Source organism: Protopterus annectens, chromosome 5.part0 (genome assembly GCF_019279795.1).
Source record: "Protopterus annectens isolate FY-2018-M chromosome 5.part0, PAN1.0, whole genome shotgun sequence".
In the NCBI taxonomy this organism is placed as follows: domain Eukaryota; kingdom Metazoa; phylum Chordata; order Ceratodontiformes; family Protopteridae; genus Protopterus; species Protopterus annectens.
In genome coordinates, this window is record NC_056735.1 from 1,454,029,801 (window position 1) to 1,454,049,821 (window position 20,021).

The window sequence follows — 20,021 nt, forward strand, 5'->3', positions numbered from 1 at the left end:
TTTTTTTACTTTAAACTGATCCGTTAAGAAAAGTTAACTACAGTGTGATGGCTTCTGGGTTAAAAAGCCTGATAAGGTTCACAGTCATTAACAATTATAAAGATGATATTACATTTTACATTTTTCCATTGGCCTTTGGAACCATGGAATTTGCTATATAAATTGGCTGATGTTTTTACCAGGTCAGGTTTCTTCAGAGGTGTTTTGAGAGATGTCTTTCAACAGTTATGATGGAAATAAGGCTTCGAGATATTCTTCATATGCGTTTCTTTGCTGTGACAGTTGGCACGTTTTTTTTTAAAGTCAGTGACAATGGCCAAGTATCATTGAGTTATGTAGTCAGGATACTTGTGGCATCATTCTAGGTTATATTTCATGACGTGATGGGGATGAAAGAAAAGGTTATTGTTTTTCTTTTACACCTTTAAAGTTGCTATTGAGCAACATTCTGGACACATATTTGCCCATGATTTGAAGAAAGGTATTTTCTTTTCCTAGTAAGCAGAGTCATTCTTTCCTTTATTCACTTTTTAAAATATTGGCTGGAAGGATAGGTGAAGCACTGTTTATAGAAATGACAAAGTACAGTCATGTCTGAATGGTTCATTGCTGTGCATATCTTTTCTGGCATTTCTTAAGGGGGTTTAGTAGGTCATGCATTCTGGTCATTTGTTTTTTATATATATATATATATATATATATATATATATATATATATATATATATATATATATATATATATATATATATATATATATTCGCACTCTGAGGTCGCACTACAGTGGGGAAAAGGGAATTTTCCCTTACCACACCATAGTACGACTGGAACAACAAAAGTGCTGCTTCGGTGAACAGCACTTTTGCACAAGTATGCTCACCAAATTGGGATTTGGTGAAAGATGCAGTTGAGCATCTGTATGGATCCTATATATATATATATATATATATATATATATATATATATATATATATATATATATATATATATCTATATCTATATATATATATATATATATATATGTATATATATATATATGTCCTGCAATGTTTATGGATTGAAGTTTCAAAATTATATTATCAAAGATGCACAAAAGAGAATTTTGGTAATAAGTCATTTGGTTCTGACATGCACTTAATGTTGAATTATTTTTCATAGCCCAGTGTGAAAACAGAAATAATATTCCAGAATGTACTTATCAATGCACCCCCACTTCACCAAGTTGAATCTGAATCACATACAACTGAGGGGCTAAGATGGAACACAGGTAAATAATATGTCGGGTGGGATCAGGTTTATATGATGCATGAAATGTCTTGTACTATATGAAAGGGAGCTTGGTTTGTCACTCATAGCTTTATCACTTATATGAAAGTCATTCCCTAAACACAGAGTGAAATGTATTTCATGTACCACACACTAAGTATCATTGGGCATGTTTCCGGCTCTCAAATGAGTGGCTGAACAATAGCTCTGATACTGATGATTATTTGTCATTTTGGCTTTCACAGGTGAATGAAATAGCACTTATAAATTGAGAAAAGTAAAATAAATCATAAATATCTGCAGCATAACACCAGTGGTTAGGTTTGTGATGCCTGTGCCCTGGCCCAGCAATCGAGGAGCCTCAGTCCTCACCGCTAATACCAGTGATGGGCGCCTCTTATAGGAAAAAAGGATGACAAATACACACAGTAAAGTGCAATTTCCCTTAAGAGCACACAGAGATCAGTCAGTCTGGGGCTGGTCGCTCCCTTGCTCTCCAGGTCCCCAAAAAGACTCCCCACTGGCACAGCTATAGGGTCCAGATTTCAGCCTATTGGCAAGCTAAAATCTCCAGCACCCTCTTTGTCCAACCAGTGCTTTGTGTCCCTGCCCAAGTAGCTAACACACACACACACACACACACACACACACACACACACACACACACACACACACACACACACACACACACACACACACTTTGAGAAGAGTTTATACAACCACACAGACACTCCTGGGGAAGCCTGGCACAGGTTCTCTAACTGTGCCACTTTTTCCCAGACTATACGGTAGTACCAGCTGCCTCCACCCACTAATATTTTCAGCTACTCAAAGGCCCTTAAAAGGGTGTGAAATTATTACTCTGCAATATTATTATCCAATTGGTAGTAAAGCCCAGGGCTAAAGCTATTAGAGTGGCTTTGTACAATTTTACCAAAGACATGCAAGTACTCTAAAGAGCTTAAATTATCTCTACTAAAACAGCCACAGTTGAAAGGGTTTAAAAATATTTAATGACAAATAGTCAAAACACAAGACGATACTTTTACTACACAGTGCTAGTCAAGAGTTCAGAGATCACAGAGAAATACTTAAAATAATTTAGTAGTACAGTTCTGACATTACAGAAAAACACTTAGTCTAATCTTTCTAGTTTCTAGCTATTTCTGAGAGAAAACACAAGTCTAAGATAAACTTACACACAGAGCAAGACAGTGCTGATAAGTTGGATGGTCAAGACAAAAATGCTTAATGCTCTCTGATTCTCGCTGTTTTTAAAATCACATTCCTGGTTCACATTATATAATTCTTCACACTTCCCAGGGTTCCCAGGCTAATGGAAACTACATTTACATTCTTCACCTCTGGGCAGAAACCAGAGCAATAAAGGACATTTATGCATGCAAATTCTGGCCACTAACTCTGGCCTTAAAACAATAGCAAAAATTCCTTCATCTAGACCGGTCAGAGCCATGTTTACATCAAAGGGTCACAACATGCTTTACATGGTCAGCAGAGTGCACTGTTGTTACATTTTTTTTCCAGTGTTCTAGCTGGCTAAGCTGCAGCCTTCACCTATCTTCACCCAATCTTCACAAGGTTTATTTCTTTTTCCACCTCCTGATTGACCATCAGCCTCCCTCTCAATTAATTGGCCCAACTGGTGGTGATAGCTGACTGAGAAAGGATATCATACTGCTACCACTATGATCCCTGGCAACTGACATGAAGACTTGTTTATGTCAAACACCCTGCAATGTCCCCATTCTAGTAGAATGATGTGTATACTCATATTCTTGTACATACCCTCCCGAAGAAGATATGCTCTCTCATAGGACTTCTGCTAAAGCAATGTGATAACAGCTGAGAGCACATCACCTGGTCTGAGTGCTATAGATTATTCCATCCTCAGGGACATCTGATTATGTAGTAGACCAAACCATCACCTTATGCCCATTACGGTAGAGCTATATGTGGGCCACTCCCACCCTGCTCCCCTGGTTCCTCCAGTGCCTGAGGCATAACTCAAACTTGGATTTTCTGGGTCGCAGTCAGGGCTCTACAGATCTGCATGATAATACCTGACATCATGTTAATTTCTGAGATGACCATGCACGCTATATCTGCAGCAGTAGAAAAATAACTTTCAAAGTGAAGGCTTGTGTCTACCTTTACTTTTATTTTTTCATTTATGTCAACTAATAGTCAGTGAATATGTTCTTTCTAATTGGAATTCTGTGAAGGAATTTCAGATGACTGTGGTCTTGTGTCAGTAGAATAAGTAAAATTTACTGACTGATGGTCTTTTGTGCTGACATTCTTTGTTGGTAGCAGTTAGAACAACCATCCTGACAATAATGTTTAAATACTTAAGTGGTATGGGACCTACTTTACATTTACTGGAAAATATACAGTATACATAGTCTGTTACTCACCAAGCATATGGAGTAGGAGCCTGTAAGCTTCTGTCAGTAGAATGTTAACAAAGATCAGATAAAATAAAAAAATGCCAGTTTAATTTGCTCTTCCAAGCCTTGAAAATGCTAGCTTTATTTCTACCTTTCAATTGGATTACAGCACAGTAAAGGAAGGAAGTGTTTGCAGTCAGGGAAAAAAAGCAAATAACAAAATGGAATTTTACCTGGTAGGCCAAAAGGCCCTGTAGCACCAGTGTCTCCAGGTTTTCCAGGTCGGCCAGCAGGAGAAGAAAGTCCAGGCTCTCCTGGGACACCTTGTAAACCTGGTAGACCAAGTTCACCTAGGAAGAAAAGAAGAGTTACTTTAATTTGTATCTTATTCTGCTGTAACTAAAGAGAGGCAAAGTTGTTTCTGTTGCAAAGTACACTGAATATTTTAGAACATATTTATTATAATATTAAAATGATCAATGAATTGTTAAAGTTACAATTAATTAGTTACCATTTCATATATAAAACTGGAACTTTCAAGATATCTTTTGTGTCTGGAGATTATTTTATTAATCACTTAATAGTCTCATCCTTTTATTTTATGAGATATTTTGTCTTTTTTTGTCTCTTAAAGCATGCTTACCTACAGATTATTTGTGGATGCTTTTGTGACATGTTCAGAACTGACTGACCTATCCTGCTCACTGGTGCATATATAACCACTCTTCAAGATGGCAGCTGAGAGAAGCTTGTCCATTATTATTTCATTAGGAATTCACACATTACTACATCCAGCACTATACAACATCTAGCACCAGGGTGCCACATACCAGTTGTCACAGTTACTATTCAACACTTCAGTTTGTGTTCTCACATGAGTATGGAAAGGTTGAACCCCCATCCACAGAAGAAGCAAGCTTCATTCACCCTTGCCTCACCCAAGGATAACCCAGGTTCATTCCTGAGTTCTAACAGTTGCAGATGGTGTTATTGCCATAAAATGTCTAAAAAATTTATTTAGACAACAGATTCAAATATATTTGTACTAACCTGATGTCCCTTTGGGTCCATGTAATCCTTGAATCCCAGGAATTCCTGGTAATGTACTAGGAATTCCTATAATTCCTTTCTCTCCTGGCTTGCCAGGCATTCCAGGATATCCCCTTCCTGGTAAACCTGTGAAGATGAAAGTGAAGGTTAAATATGCATTACATAGCAGCCATTTTGTTTATATAAGACGGTGGTACAATACTTCAAACTCCTGTCAAAAATACTAATTTCTTTAATTTTTCTCTGACAAGATGAGTGGACCACAATGTTCTGTAGACTTCGGCAAATCATGGAGTAAAAATGCATAACAGTACTCTTTGGAAAGATGGCCGGCCCTGGAAATTACCACACTGAGATTACAGCCCTAAAAGTAAACCCTGTAGTCAAGGATCAGGGAGTGCATGTTGACAGTAACCTGAGTTTTGACCACCACGTGGTAAAAAAATCATTCTACATTGCAAAACTTGTAATTAAGGACATGGCACCCAAGTCTAAGGAGATCACTGTTTCACTTTACTCAGCTCCCATGAGACCACTCACTGAGTACAATGTACTCATTGGCATGTACCTGACCAAGCCCTAGCGACCACGCACTAGCAACAGTTTGAGAGACCACAGAGGTTCCTCACCAAAAAAATACATGAAATAAACAAGTCCTATGTGGATCACCTCAAAGCCCAATCCCTGTACTCACTCTCCTACACACTGCTGTGTGGTGATCTATGCCTAGCCTACAAGGTGTCCTATGATCCCACACTGATAGATCTTTTGCACATCTGCAAAACAAATAGCATCAGAGATACCTGATCTAAGGAACTAAACCTCATCTGCGATATAAACAGTTAATTTTGGGGGAAGACAGGTAAGTATTTCAAAGATTACTGTTCTCTGGAACAGGTTTCCTATCCATGTAAAGCAAAGCTCATCCCTAACCCTCTTCAAATGTAGCTTGGACTAATGGATGGGAAATTGCAAATTTACTCCTGGATTGGCACCAACATTCCTAATGGACAAGGGCAACTTGTGAATGCTTGATGTTTACAAGCCAGTATTGTAACTGTAAAATTCTTTTAGGGTATTGACACATATCAGGAATATTTTGGTAAATTTGGAGTATGCTTGGCTAGGCTTAAAATGACTCCTAGGCCATTAGCCTAGTAACCATCTATGAACTTATGAACCTATGAACACATGAAGTCATGTCCCTTTCTTTAAACATGCTAATGATTTAGATATACTACTCTCAGCTTAATTTGGAAACTTATCTCAGTTTACACAGCTATAGAAACAGTAACTAACAAATCCATACAGTTAAAGTCCTACTTTTCCAGTTCATAAACCAAACATCGACTCTAGGATCCACCATGTCCTGTTATGTATACAAACGTAATGCATTTAAATGGGGCCAAAGATATCAGCTGATGCGCAGACAAAACCACTGCCTTTACTAAAGCACTGTCTGGGCCATAAAACTGAACTGGATTCAGAAATTGTCATACTTTTAGGATTTCTGCATGCATACATTGCAGAAAACCATACACTAAGCACATGTCCAGAATTCTGTTTTACTTATTTAAAACAAACGCATGATACCTCAATATGCATCAAAGCAGCTAACATAAAACGAGATAGATGTAACTGGGAGTGTGGATTGTTATAAAAACAACAATATGCTGTACAGAAAGGTTTGTGTGCATGTATTTTATATCTAAATTGCTGCGCGGTTCTCGACTGGTTCAGTATTAGGTGCATGTAATTTCTTGAATGTCGATTACTCATTACCATTAATGCTCGGCTTACTAAAACTATATACGAATTAGTACCAGAAACTGCTCATGAAACCAGCATTCGTGTATGAGATAAAACAAGGAGTGTCTCCCACTCCCCTTCTAAAAATTATCAGGATCAGTGTAAGTTGTTAAGCATTAACCTTACACATAGATAGGAAAAGAGAGAGAAAGAGAGACAGATAGACAGAACACTGTGATAGAGAGAAAGAAAGAGAGAGTGACAGACAGACATAAATGTCTCCCATAATTAATTAGTTTCAAATGTTTTTGTAGAGTTATAGCCATTAATGGTGGTGTAGTGAGCTACAGCCATGACTATGGCCCAGGCATCCAGAATTTGAATAGCAACTTTGCCACTTGTTGGCACAGACAGGGAAGGATGGGTGTGCTCATCCTGGGGGGAGGGTGTACATGCACTCGAGGCACATTGTTGTGGGCTTGATTTCTCTGGTGAAGACCAGGCAAAAACTGTAAGAGGCTGTTTGATGGTGGATGGGGCATCATGATGACATCACACCTTTGCGAAAGTGAGGGGTGGTTTAGCTTACACCCACTGCAGGTCCTGCTTTCAGGGTGTTACTGGGTATATGCATAAAAATGGAATGCAAACAGGAAACACTCCCATACAGCTCTGTGACATGAGCTGAGTATAGCCTGCCAGAAGGTAATGTGGGACTTGTAGACCCAGTGAACAAGGAGAGGAACTTGGGTTAGGTGACAGTCATCTGTGGGGAGCAAGGAAAGATGAAAAAACCTGTTTCTCTATATTTGTACAAGTCATCTAATAAACTGGATATTTAAATAATACTTCTGATAGTGTGGGTTGGAAGGATGTGCATGCATGGGGGATACTTTAATACTTCTGATAGTGTGGGTTGGAAGGATGTGCATGCATGGGGGATACTTTAATACTTCTGATAGTGTGGGTTGGAAGGATGTGCACACATGGGGGATACTTTAATACTTCTGATAGTGTGGGTTGGAAGGATGTGCATACATGGGGGATACTTAAATAATAATTCTGATAGTGTGGGTTGGGAGGATGTTTATACACAGGATTAACTGACAGATTTTCTTTTAACCTAATTTTACAATATAAAAGACATTCATATGGAGTAATGTTTTGTGGTATCGTTGCAAAGTCATTTGTGAATATGTGATGTCATTCTAGATGTGCCTTTCTATCTCTACCATCTTCAATCTGCATCACTAGCAGTCTCTCCTCATTTAAAACCTTGCTGCACTCACACCTAACTTCACAATGGAAGTGCTCCTGTTCCCATCCTACCTAATCTTTCTAATACCACTTCCTACTCTCCTAGAACTAAATACGCCATCACTGCCTCCTATAATTCCACAGCTCTATTGAACTATTTGACCAACTACTTAAGTTACCCTATGCTGCTACTTTTGTGTAAAAAGAAGTGCATTCCATCATTGTTAACCTTTTCTTATTATATTTACTTTGTATTCGGTGGTGGTGCTGCGGTAGCATTGTCGCCTCATAGTTAGACGTTGCCCGTTCGATTCTTAGTTAGAGCGTCTTCTGTGTAGCGACATATGTGAATGGGCGTTCCTTCGTTGAAGGTTGTGCGTTAGGCCCGGCAAGCCAGCACATAAAAATCTACTGCCAATCATAAGTGGACCGGAGTTCTGCTGTGGCGACCCCTAACCGGGAAAATCCGAAAAACACAAACAATGTACTTTGTATTCCTATGAGATAATCTGTAATGTAAATGTGCAATGTGTACTATGTAATTGTATTTTTCTGGAGCTTTTCTCCCCAGGACTCCATTGAAAACTGGCTCATTGTGGCCCAATTGGACTATCTTGGCAAACAAACTGCAAACAAAATAAAATAAAATAACTATCATGTTACAATGTTTGTATCTACTGCCCCTCTAACAGTCCTTAATAAAAATGATTCAGGTGCTATGGTACAGATGAGAGTGACTGACATGGGATGGGTAGTTACTGAAAAAGAGTACTGCAATTTTAACTGTAGTGTTTGCCTTTTCTTGTATGTAGTAATTATGCTTATTTTTTAATTATGTAATCAGTAAAGCTGGTAGTACATATTGCCATTAGCATTTACATATTTTTAATGGAGCTTCTCAGTTTTCTTGAGGTTCTTAAAAGCTTTAAATGTGTCTGTGACATCTTTTTTCTCCTTCTTCTTTCCAGTATACACATAAGAAGATCCTGTTTAAACCATACACTACTGGTATTATTTGCACAGCCTTCTTATTAATGTCAGTGTCTTTGCAGAAGTGGATTTATTGTATTGTGTACAGTATTGTTAGTGAGGTCTCATCAGCTGCCTGATGAAGGACAGGGATGCATTTTCCAGACATCATATCTATCCTTATGCATACCAGAATCCCACCAGCTTTGCATAGTCTATTCTTCCTTTGTCTATCAAGTTAGATCAACTAACATAATTATAATAAGATGCATTTCCATTTTGTTGCTGTCAGCATTTCTTTTCCATTATAGAACCGTCCATGAGATTTTGTTACTGGGTACATTATTTTATACTTTGTACTGATCGAAACAACTACATGTATGACCCTTTTCTCACCTTGTGAAAGTCCTTTTGCCATGCAGCCCACCACACCTTTGGTACAGACCATATTGCAGATCTGTAATTTGCAAAAAAAAAAAAAGAGAGAAACAAAAAAAAAAAACACATTTTCACCTCCACTGCCTCTGTAATGTTAGCATACAGAGAAAATAAAATGGATTTGCCCTAGAACTGAAACATTTAGAACCTTCCTCTCTAGAGTTAATTGGAACTTCCTCACCCAGCTCCCACTATATGAAGCAGTTAAAGCCTTCAACTCAACTTTCCTTAACATCTTAAATTCATTAGCCCGAGCCAGAAAAGTTTGAATAAAAGTTAACATATCACCCTGGCTATCTAAAACTACTGATACCCTTATGAAATCCAGAGAAAGGGCTTGGAAAATATGGGAGCAATCGAAACTCTCTACAGACTTGCAAAGGTATAAAGAACTTAGAAATCTAACAAAAAAACTCATCAACAAAGACAAAAAGATTTCTACTATAACTCCCCCCCCCCAACATTAAAATCTGATCCAAAAAAATTCTGGAATGTTATAAACCAAATACTACATCCTGGCAACCCAGCTTCACCCAACCCATGTTCAGACAGGTCACCTGAAGAGACAGCCAACACCTTCAACAGCTATTTCATTGATTTTATATCCAAACTATTCAATCCCAGCCCCCAGCCCTTGAACACCAGTGCTCCTAACTTCCTCCAAACTTCTTTAATTACTAACTCTGAAAAATACCTTCTCCTTCAAACCTGTTCCCACTACCTACATCAAAACTCTACTCTCTAAGCTAAAACCATGCTCTGTATCTGCTGATAATATCCCTTCACATTTTCTCCAGATAGTGACCAATTCCCTTGCTCTGCCTGTATCTATCCTAATAAATCACTCCATCTCTTAACTCCATCAATCTGGAAACAATTCTACACTCTTCCCATTCATAATGGAGGTAACTCCTTAGAAATCTCCAATTTCAGACCTAATGCTATCCTCTCCCCTCTCTCTAAAGTCCTGGAGAAATGTATACACAAGCAAGTTATGCAATATCTCATACAGGAAAAACTGCTCGCTCCCACACAGCATGGTTTCTGACCTAAGCATAGCACCACCACAGCTCTGCTATCTTTCTTCAACACTATTACTCTAGCCAAAGATGATCATAAACTCATCTCTTGTCTATTCCTGGTCCTCTCTAAGGCTTTTGACATTGTCTCTCACTCTCTGCTACTAAACAAACTAATAGACCTTAACATCTTTCCTGATACAGTTGCATGGTTCACTAGCTACCTCACTGACAGACTGCAATCAGTGAGATGGCACTCTGCACTATCTACTCCTCTTCCTGTAAGAATGGACATCCCCCAAGGGTCCATTCTTGGACTTCTACTTTTTAATATCTTCACCAGCTTACTGTACTCCTCTTGTCCTCTGTCTACCATTTCCCAATACGCAGATGATTCTACAGTCATCACTACTGCCAACTCACCCTCTGAAGTACTATCAGCTACCCAGTCATCCTTTAACTCAGTAGAGACATTGGTCTCAAATAACCAGATCATCCTCAACCCTAAAAAGACAAAATTGCTACTCTTTCTTCCTAAAACCGTTAACCACATCCAACCGTCCTTCTTCATAATGTTCCTAAACAATATTCCTATTGTAGTTGAAACCCGCACAAATCTGCTTGGCATTACCACTGATGATCAACTAAACTTTGATCATCACATAAATAATTGTATCAGAAAAACCCATCAGAAGCTAGGACTCCTTTATAGAAATAAAAAATTCCTAACCACTGAAGCTAGGATTACTCTTTCGCATGCCTACTACCTTGCTTAACATATTGTTCCCAAGTACTCACAAATCTCAACTCCTCTCTGCTTACCAGGCTAGAGTCGACTTATCGCAAGGTAGCAAGATTTGCAGCTCAGCAAGCCTATAAATCCCACCACTGTCTCTCCCTAAAATACTTGAACTGGCTTGACCTACCTCACGTGCTTCTCCATTCACAGCTCCAAATCATACACTCCATTCTATATCAACCATCTTTCAGTCCAGCTCTATCAACCCTCATCTCCCACTATTCTCTTACAAGATATCTCTGAAGTTCACCCCAAGACCTATTAAATGTCTACAAACCCAAGTTAAAAACTGGGTGCAACACATATAGCTACCACCCCTCTATTGCATGGAACAAACTCCCACTTGAAATCAGGACCCTCATACACCCCAAACAATTTAAATCAGCCACCAAAGAATACTTTAAAAAGAATTGGACCTGCCACTGTTCTCACCCTCCCTGACCATATGCATCTTACAAAGTAACCATCTATCTCCATTAGTCCTTACTATCCTCCCCTATATTCACCCCGTCGTCCCTGCTCAACCTACTCTATTTCCATCTCCCCTAGCTACCTCTAAACTCTCTTCCTTATCTCCAAATCTACATATACCCTGGAGCTGCTACTACTGCTTATGTAATACATAGTATAAATAGTATACTGTCTATGCTTTTTTACGTAACCTCCTATGCTCTTGTTGTTATCTCCTTTTCATGTTAAGACTTGTAAACATTTGTGACTACTGAATGTGTTGTTTTATAATTTACCATGTTACTCTATGTTATGTTACACTTTTGAACTAATTGGAGCTTTTCTTTCTGGGCCTCCGCTGAAAAAGGGATTCAGCTCAGTCAGACATTCCCGGTCAACAAATGTAAAATAAATAAATAAATAAACAAAATGACACTGGAGTAGTCTACCTGTAAGTCTCCTGTATGCACAGTGAATTTCATTAGTACCATGCAGTTGGTATGAAAGTGAAAACAAAATCTTCTGTTACCAGAAAAATATCATGAGAATCATTATCACCATTTCACTCAGTGCTTGACCCAGAAATCTCTGCATGGGGAAGCACAGGCATAAATGGGTCTATATTAGAACATCAAAGTGTCAGGTCTTCGAATGTTCTAATATCAACACCTAGTAACCGAATGCTGAAAATAGCGAATTTTTAGATAACCGAATTCTTTCCTACGGAAAGAATTTGGTTGTCCGTTATTGTTGCTTCCCTATTTTCAGCTCTGTGGTGGAAAGTTACAGTCTGGTTCAGGTAAATGTGAGATTGTGTGGACATGAGGGTTAGGATGGGATAGGTGAGTTAGGGTTAGGGCGCGGATCAGGTAAGTGTGCGAATGTTTGGACGTGAGGGTATCGGATGGGATAGGTGAGTTAGGGTTAGGGCGTGGGTGAGGTGTGTGTGCAATAGTGATGGACCTTAGGGTTAGGGTTTGGGTTAAGGTAAGTGGGTAGATAGTGGTGTATGTACAGTTTAGTGTAGGTTTAGATGTAAGATTTTAAGTGTATGTGTGTGGATTGCTGTGTGTTTGGTGTGTTTGTGTTGTGTGCATGTGTTTTGGAACAGTGAATTTTTTCCCCTATGAAAAAATTCGATGTTCTAAATTTTCGGTCTTACTGGTTTTTTGGTTACTAGGTATCGATATTAGAACAGTCGAAGACTTGAAACTTCGATGTTCTAATACAGACCCACATAAACCTCCCTGTCCCTGAATGAGGCTGCTTGTTCCATGAGAATGCTTCAGACTCTGGAGAAAGAAAACTTAACTCTGGTAGGTTTTCAAAGAAAGCTGTAGAGAACAAATTGGTGTTCAGAGATTTCACACATTGGAGATGCTTCAGATAATTAATGCAAACAGCTCCCTGTCAGAGGTATGAGAACTCTCTTGGCTGATGATGTCCATATAAGAATGCTGAAAACCCAGGAGGTTCCTATTGTTTATTTTTCCTGCTTTTTTGAGAATATAGAACCACTGGACACAATTGTCCCTTTTCATCAATGGCATGGAAGCACTGACCAGTTAAGTGACTTGCTCAGAGTCACAGCAGGTAAATGGTGGTAGAAGGAATCCAACCCTGTACCCTGGGCACAAGAAGCAGCTCATTAATAGCTCAGAACTTTAGACCTGTACACTAAATGCCAGGCAAGCTGTTCACCACTGCCTACTTTCAAAAGCTATTTAATTTCATAGATGAAAGAGCTTGGTGGTTCCCGGTTTATTAATAGAAAACATCACCACAAGACTGCTTGTCATAACTATGCTGCCCCCTTAATCATAGGGGGAGTTAGAAAATCTTTCCACACTACTCAGAGCTGTAGGACAACAACACTACAGTCCTGGTTGATCAGCTGCCCTCTGTCCTCCAGTACCTGAAATAAACTCTACCTTACTAAGGCAGAGATCCATCCATGATGACTTCTTTGTACTAAGATATGGTTGGATATAATTTGTCTTGTGTAGCTAGCATGGTAATTCCTGTTTCTCCCTGATTTTTAGCCTCACTGTTTCCAGGGTATCCAGAGGCTAAGAATGCTGATTTCACTGAAAATAAATTGACAAATAAATGTCCCTAATATGGAATATTTCAACACAATTGCTAAAAATGTCACTTATATGTGTGACTAACACTAGCATGATGCCTTTCTCCATAACCAAAGAAGCCTCCAAAGCCTGTCTTTGCTATGGTTGGAGATGTCATACTTTTTGGCAAGAGAAATGCTATTCTTTATCAAGTCATATCATGAGCCAGAGGAAAGATATGATGTGTCATCTTTCCAGCTTCATACTGTACTTGTTTGTTTCTGACTTGAATTGGTATGTTACTTTTGAAATATTTAAGTTACGTTTATAGGAATTTATGAATCTGTATCGCCTATTCAGTTTATCATTAGTTGAGCACAGTCTGTTCTAGAATAGCAGCCTAGCATGTTTGAACTGCTGGATTTAAATGTACATGATACTTGTGACTATCCCTTACACAGGTGCAGTGCTCACCATTACCCTGCTCTGTCCCATTCCCCTTAAGGCTGCTGAACACAAGTGTTTCAATTGCACTGTCAGCTGGAGTGATGTGTATGAAAGCTTAGCATGTTGTTATAAACCTCTGGTTTGTCATTTGTGTAGTTTCTACCCCTTGTATTACTTCACAGCATACTAAGTTAACTTTTAGTACTACTGTCTTAGGATACTTGTTTTTTCTTGTCTTCTGACCAGTATCTTTATAAACAAATCCTCACTACGCTGCCTTTCACAGCTACATTCAGCATTCTAGCATGGCCTCCTTGTTATGCTATAGTCTGTAGCTTGTCATTTATGACTAGATATGGACCCAGTGGATTTGTGGTACACTCATTTCTAGATACGTTTCTGCACTACAATAAATGTGACCTTTACCATTACCACACTCAGACATATGCATGGAATATATTATCGACTTTGTGAAGTCTCCTGAGTGATAGCAAAAGAATACCAAGCCACATTATATAGATTTAGTTTTGGAGGTGTATACACTTATTTGTGTGGTTATGTAGAAGCATAGAAGCTTTCTTTACCACCTTCTTTCTTCTCAGTCTTTACTGCAGGGACAAGTAATGCTTATCATTTCTAAACTTCTCCAAATTATTTCACAAAACAGCAGTCACACAGTGTTTGTTTTTTGATAAACAGTTTTAAGTAATAAAAATGTGTCTCACTGGAGGAGTAGATCGATAAAGGCCTGTTTATGGCCCAGACAACCCTGGTTTGACTACTAGCTCAGATGCTTAATATGCAGGCTGGGATATGGAGTGTGCTCATTCTGGGGGGAAGGAAGTTGATTGATTTTAGCCAGTCCAGGTTGCTGCTCCTCATGGTTTCTGCCTGTCAGTAGGGATGCAGTCACATGGGCAGAGGCTGGTGCTGAGATGACATGGATCTGTCCACCTGAGTAGCTCTTCTCAGCTGTGCAAAAAGGAGCATGGCATGAACTGATGTCAGAGTACAGGTGGTCCCTATGGTGATGTAGGTACTCATGTTACCATCCATCGGAGGGGTGAGGTTACATACATAAAAATACACTCTTTGCCAAGATGTCAGTGAGAGCACCAAACAACACAATGTCTGTCTGAATGATAACCCTTCTGGACATCTCCCACCTTAGAGGATCTTAGGGATAATTTCTCACCCATAGAAAATAAGAGGTATGAAATTCACTAGGATGTGGATTAATGGTAAGCTGTACAGAGTGGGAAAAGACAAAAGAAAAACATGTTTATGTTATGTTAGTTAATATTTAATACGTTACTGATATTCATAGTTTGCAGTTTATTGTTTAATCAGTGAAAAGATCAGTATATAAATATATATGTGTGTGTGTGTGTGTGTGTGTGTGTGTGTGTGTGTGTGTGTGTGTGTGTGTGTGTGTGTGTATAAATATATATATATATATGTGTGTGTGTGTGTGTGTGTGTGTGTGTGTGTGTGTGTGTGTGTGTGTATAAACATGCATGTATACCTACCTGGGGATCCTGCTCTACCTTTAATTCCTGTCAGACCATCTAGGCCTGGCAAACCATCAGGTCCGGCAAAACCTGTGAAAGTAGATATGTAGAGCTCTTAGTTACTTGGTTTATTACTTTACTTAATACTGAATACAAATTGCACAAAGACAATAGTAGATTACATCTGTAGTTTACTGCAGCTTCACAAAGGTGTGCAATATCAGTCTTCCTTTTATGTCAGATATATATGTAAAAAAAACACCTCCAGGATCCACCATCAAACCAGTTTAGCCTTATTAACCAATACTGCAACACAAATGTACCTTTTTTATATTTTACTGTAGAATAAGAAATGTGATACCCCACACATGTCTAGTTTAGGGATTTGCTTAGAATGATCACATAATGTCCCCTTTCTTATTGATGAACATTTGACAATATAGATGTTTACAACAGGAACCCAGAATGTCTGTGTGCATCTATTATTTCCACTTTAACTCTAGTCTGTGTTTATCCGTATGACAAAGATATGATTCACACCCTTTTGATTTTGGACATTGCTGCTGAACTCAACTTCCTGTTTACCTCTACAATCCTTCTCCATAAGTCCTGTCCTTGACTACTACCTGCAGTGATCCACACCTTCTAGTTACACAGAAAGATTACACTAAGTGTAGTCAACACTTTGTGCTAACCTTTACAAATCCCCCTCAATATTTAAGGCTGCAAGAAAACCAGAACAAAAACTAAAATTAGGAGGAAGAGGGTGTGAGTTATGCTTGTGTTGCTTGTTCACTCAGAACGGTGTGCACTTAGTGTACACATAGTGTAGATGTTAATGAATCCCAGGTATGAATTAAACAACACTTTTTGGTACTTACAGTTAAGATAGCAGCCTGGAGCTGAGCAGGGGCATTACCAGGAGTTATTAGGCATTGGTTAAGTTGAGTTTTGAAAACTTTTAGTTTTTCAGTTTGCTTTAACTGTAGGGATAGGGAGTACCAAAGTTTGGAGACATAATAGGAGTAGAGTGAGTCACCAGCCTGTAAAAGTGATTTATTTTGACAGCCTAGTTCCCTGGCTGGGGAATAATGTTTTATGGTGTTTTGTCTCCCTGGACCATTTACTGGTTTACATATTAGGTTAGAGGTAATAAATAGTTATGAGTAGATTAGTTATTGTGGAAGCTCTAGCTAGTTTAGTTGTTTTAGGGATATGCAGTGATGATTTGTTGTAGGTACACTGGTGGCAAATCGAGCAGTTTTGTTGTAACAGCTGTCAGCTTCATTTTTAGGTGCTATGAAGGTTAACTAGGATTGAGGAGGCATAAAGGACTGATAGTAAATAGGTTGATGCCATGGTTTTTCTAGTGCAGTCAGTGAGATAGTGTTTGGTTCTGTATAATAAACCAAGTTTCTGGTGTTTTTGAGCAGCTTGGAGAATGTGTAAGTTTTAGATCTTCATCTATTGTGACTCCCAGTAACTTTGTTGTGCTCTTTCTATTCTGGTGTTATTTTTAGAAAACTTTTCCTTTTGGTATAAGAAATGTTTTGAGATGAAGAGCATTAGTTTTGCTTTTAGAATTTAGAAGACGAGATTTTCTTAGCCGTGTTTCAATGGATGAGAAAGAGTACTGTATAAGGTCATTGCGTTTGAGAGGGTTGGGGCAAAGCAGATGAGGGTAGCATCATCTGCATATTGTATTATGATTGCGTGCTTGTGGGCTATGTAAAGTTTATTTATAAAGATAGTGAATGAGAAGGGGCCAAGTACTGAACCCTATGAGACTCCAATGATAACAGGTAGGAAGGGTGAAAAGTCCTGTAGTCATTTTACCACCTACTGTCTGTGAGACAGCTAGAAAGCTATGGAACCATCACAGAGCTGAGTGAGAGAGGTTGAGGGCTGAAAGGTTTTTTCTTTGTATATTTTAGTGAGAGATGGTGTCACATGCTTTTGACAGTGCAAGGAAAATGGACACAAGGAATTTTAAGAGAAGAGATAGATACATTTTTCCAGGATTTTTGATAGAGGTGTTAAGATAGCTATAGATCTACAGTTGGAGAATTCTATGGATGCACCCCGTTTGTGAAGGAGATATATAAAAAATACTTTTTGCAGACAAATGGGTCATAGTTTTCTGAGAAAGAATGGTTTATAAGGATAGGGCCAGGGTACTCAAGTGTGTCCGCTGTTATTTTCAGATACTCAACTGATAAATTGTCTTCTACTAAAGTAATTGATTTTAGTGTGAGCAGATATTGTTTATAGTTGCTGTTGGGACAGGCTGGAAACTTAACTGTCCTAGCAAAGTTTCTGTTATTCTTGAGTAAGAAGAGAACAGTTTACATAAAATGGAAACTGAATTGGGAAGCAATGCTGTCTTTGTTATTGTTTGTCGTAGGTGAGGGTGTGTTGGACTGGCTTGGATAAAGAACTTTATTTATGGAGACCAGATTAGAGCAACTGGTAGTGGGATTGCTAGTCTGACTTAAACCTTTAAACCTTTGTTTAGTAAGGTATCTAAGGTGTCTGAAATTTTGATAGGCATTATGTGTTTTGTTTTTCAACCAATCTGGCCATGCTTTTTGTATTAGGGCAATGGGTTGTTTGGTTTCTTTAGGCAACCATGGGTCTGGGTTTAATTTAACTAATTTTGAAAGAAGTGGTGCATGGTGATTCAGTATATTAATAAATGTGTTTGAAATCAGACACTGCTTTGTCAAGATTACACAAATACGTGAAAATGCATAAAAAAAGATATGAAGAATTTTATATAATTTTCTACGAAAATGATTTATAATGAGTTTTGAATATAGATTTAAGAATAACTAAATAAATAGATAAATAAACATATGCATATCTGTGTGTTTGGTGTGTGTTCTATGAGAGATATTAGATCATTGGAAGAAGAGGCTGGAGGGGTATAATCACCTCTTTATAACCTGTGAGACAATTTGTGTTTACAATATGTGAGATAATTTAGTGTAGTAATGCTAACAATGAGCTGTGGTATGGTTTTGTTAGTTGTAACCAGATACTTGAGATAACATGATGAAGTAATATTAACAGTGATCCATGGGGGATATTGTCTATAGAGCTTAATAAGCTGCACCCAATATTTGAGACGGTTTGCTATACTAATGTTAGCAATGACATGGGGTTATATTCAATAGGATTAACTCAGCTGTAACACAGTATTTGAGATAATTTGTCATAGCAACACTTACAATGACAATAAGGTTTTGGAAGAGAGCAGCCGATGAACAGACGTAACTCTTTTTACTTAAGCTTTAAAGGGGATTTGGTGACTGCAATAATATGCAACTTATCTGCCTGAATTCACTCTTCAAGCTAAGGATTTTTTATAACTTTATTTATGATACTGTCATTCATAAAGCAAACTCTATCTTAGTGGTGTGTGGATCCAGGAAGTGTGATGCACATACACCCATAGTGAATCCCTAAATTATGTATAACCCTCACTGAATCTCCAAATTATGCATATGCCTCACTGAATCCCCAAATTATGCATATCCCTCACTGATCTGCAACATTTCAACAGAAGTTCATTCTAATACTATTTTGCACCTAGAATTTGGATTTTGGCTTAAATGTGTTGACTCCAGTTTTGACAGTTTGGATTTTAATGTTTGCAGTTAGTTACATGGCTATATGGTAAACCTAAATAAAAAAAGATGTTTTTTTGATCACGGTATGGCTTCAGGTGTATTATTTTGTTGATAGGATAATAGGATCAGGGGTCATTCAAGGCGACTGAGTTTTACAACCATTTATGCCTTGCTAGCACTTCCCCTAAGATCATATCCTCTCTTTAGGAAGTCTAGAACAGTCAAGCCAGGGGTGAATTTGTGAATATCCACTCAATCATCCAGGCCTATTTGAAGGATGACAGTGTATCTCACTGCTTAATTTGTAGGGGTAGTATGTTGCAGATGTAGCAAGGTGCTGCTTGATGAAACTATTTCTTCACCATGTTTTATTTATCTGCTGGTGAAGATTTACATTCCTTTTTCTGGTATTAGTAAGGTTACATTAATACAAAAAGCACAATAATTTGTTCTTATAAGTAGTAATGCTGTTGCGTTTTATGTGCAACACAGCATTCACTTACTTCATCATGCCTTCCTTCCATGAACCATGCTTTACTTAGCCTGTTCATTTGAATGAGCTCATATCCACAGGCCTCAGTATGAATACCTTACTCAGTTGTTTTGCAAGTTCAGTTAGCAATATTATATTAAGGGTACAAATAGAAAGTCCCCTGTTTGAGCTGTGTGGGGGACCCTACCCCCACGTGACAGAAAGTTATGAATTTAAGCTAATAGACCAAATGGACTTATGTGCTCATGGCTAACTGAAGCAAATCCATGAAAAATACCAGATCCATGCAGCATATTAGACTACTTTTGTCAAAAAATTAAAATACTCAAACATGACAATAGAGCATCTCTCAATGAGGAGAAATAATTCAGATTCCTTTACAAAATACAGCAGCTGTGGAAAGTCAGTTTTATTTTTTAACACAAACATCTGTACTAGAAATTTGTAGATATAACCATGAGCTGCAAAC

The 20,021-nt window shown here is 38.3% G+C and overlaps 1 protein-coding gene across 1 annotated transcript in view; it reads right to left on the minus strand.

Annotated features, from left to right (window-relative positions):
• Positions 1–20,021, minus strand: part of COL4A2 (collagen type IV alpha 2 chain) — a 1,470,466-nt gene that overhangs the window by 175,695 nt on the left and 1,274,750 nt on the right. Inside the window, exons 38-40 of the mRNA XM_044071270.1 lie at positions 15,446–15,517; positions 4,723–4,848; positions 3,906–4,022 (exon numbers count right to left, since the gene is read on the minus strand). Coding sequence (XP_043927205.1) covers positions 3,906–4,022; positions 4,723–4,848; positions 15,446–15,517 — 315 coding nt within the window. The remainder of the gene's footprint in view (positions 1–3,905; positions 4,023–4,722; positions 4,849–15,445; positions 15,518–20,021) is intronic.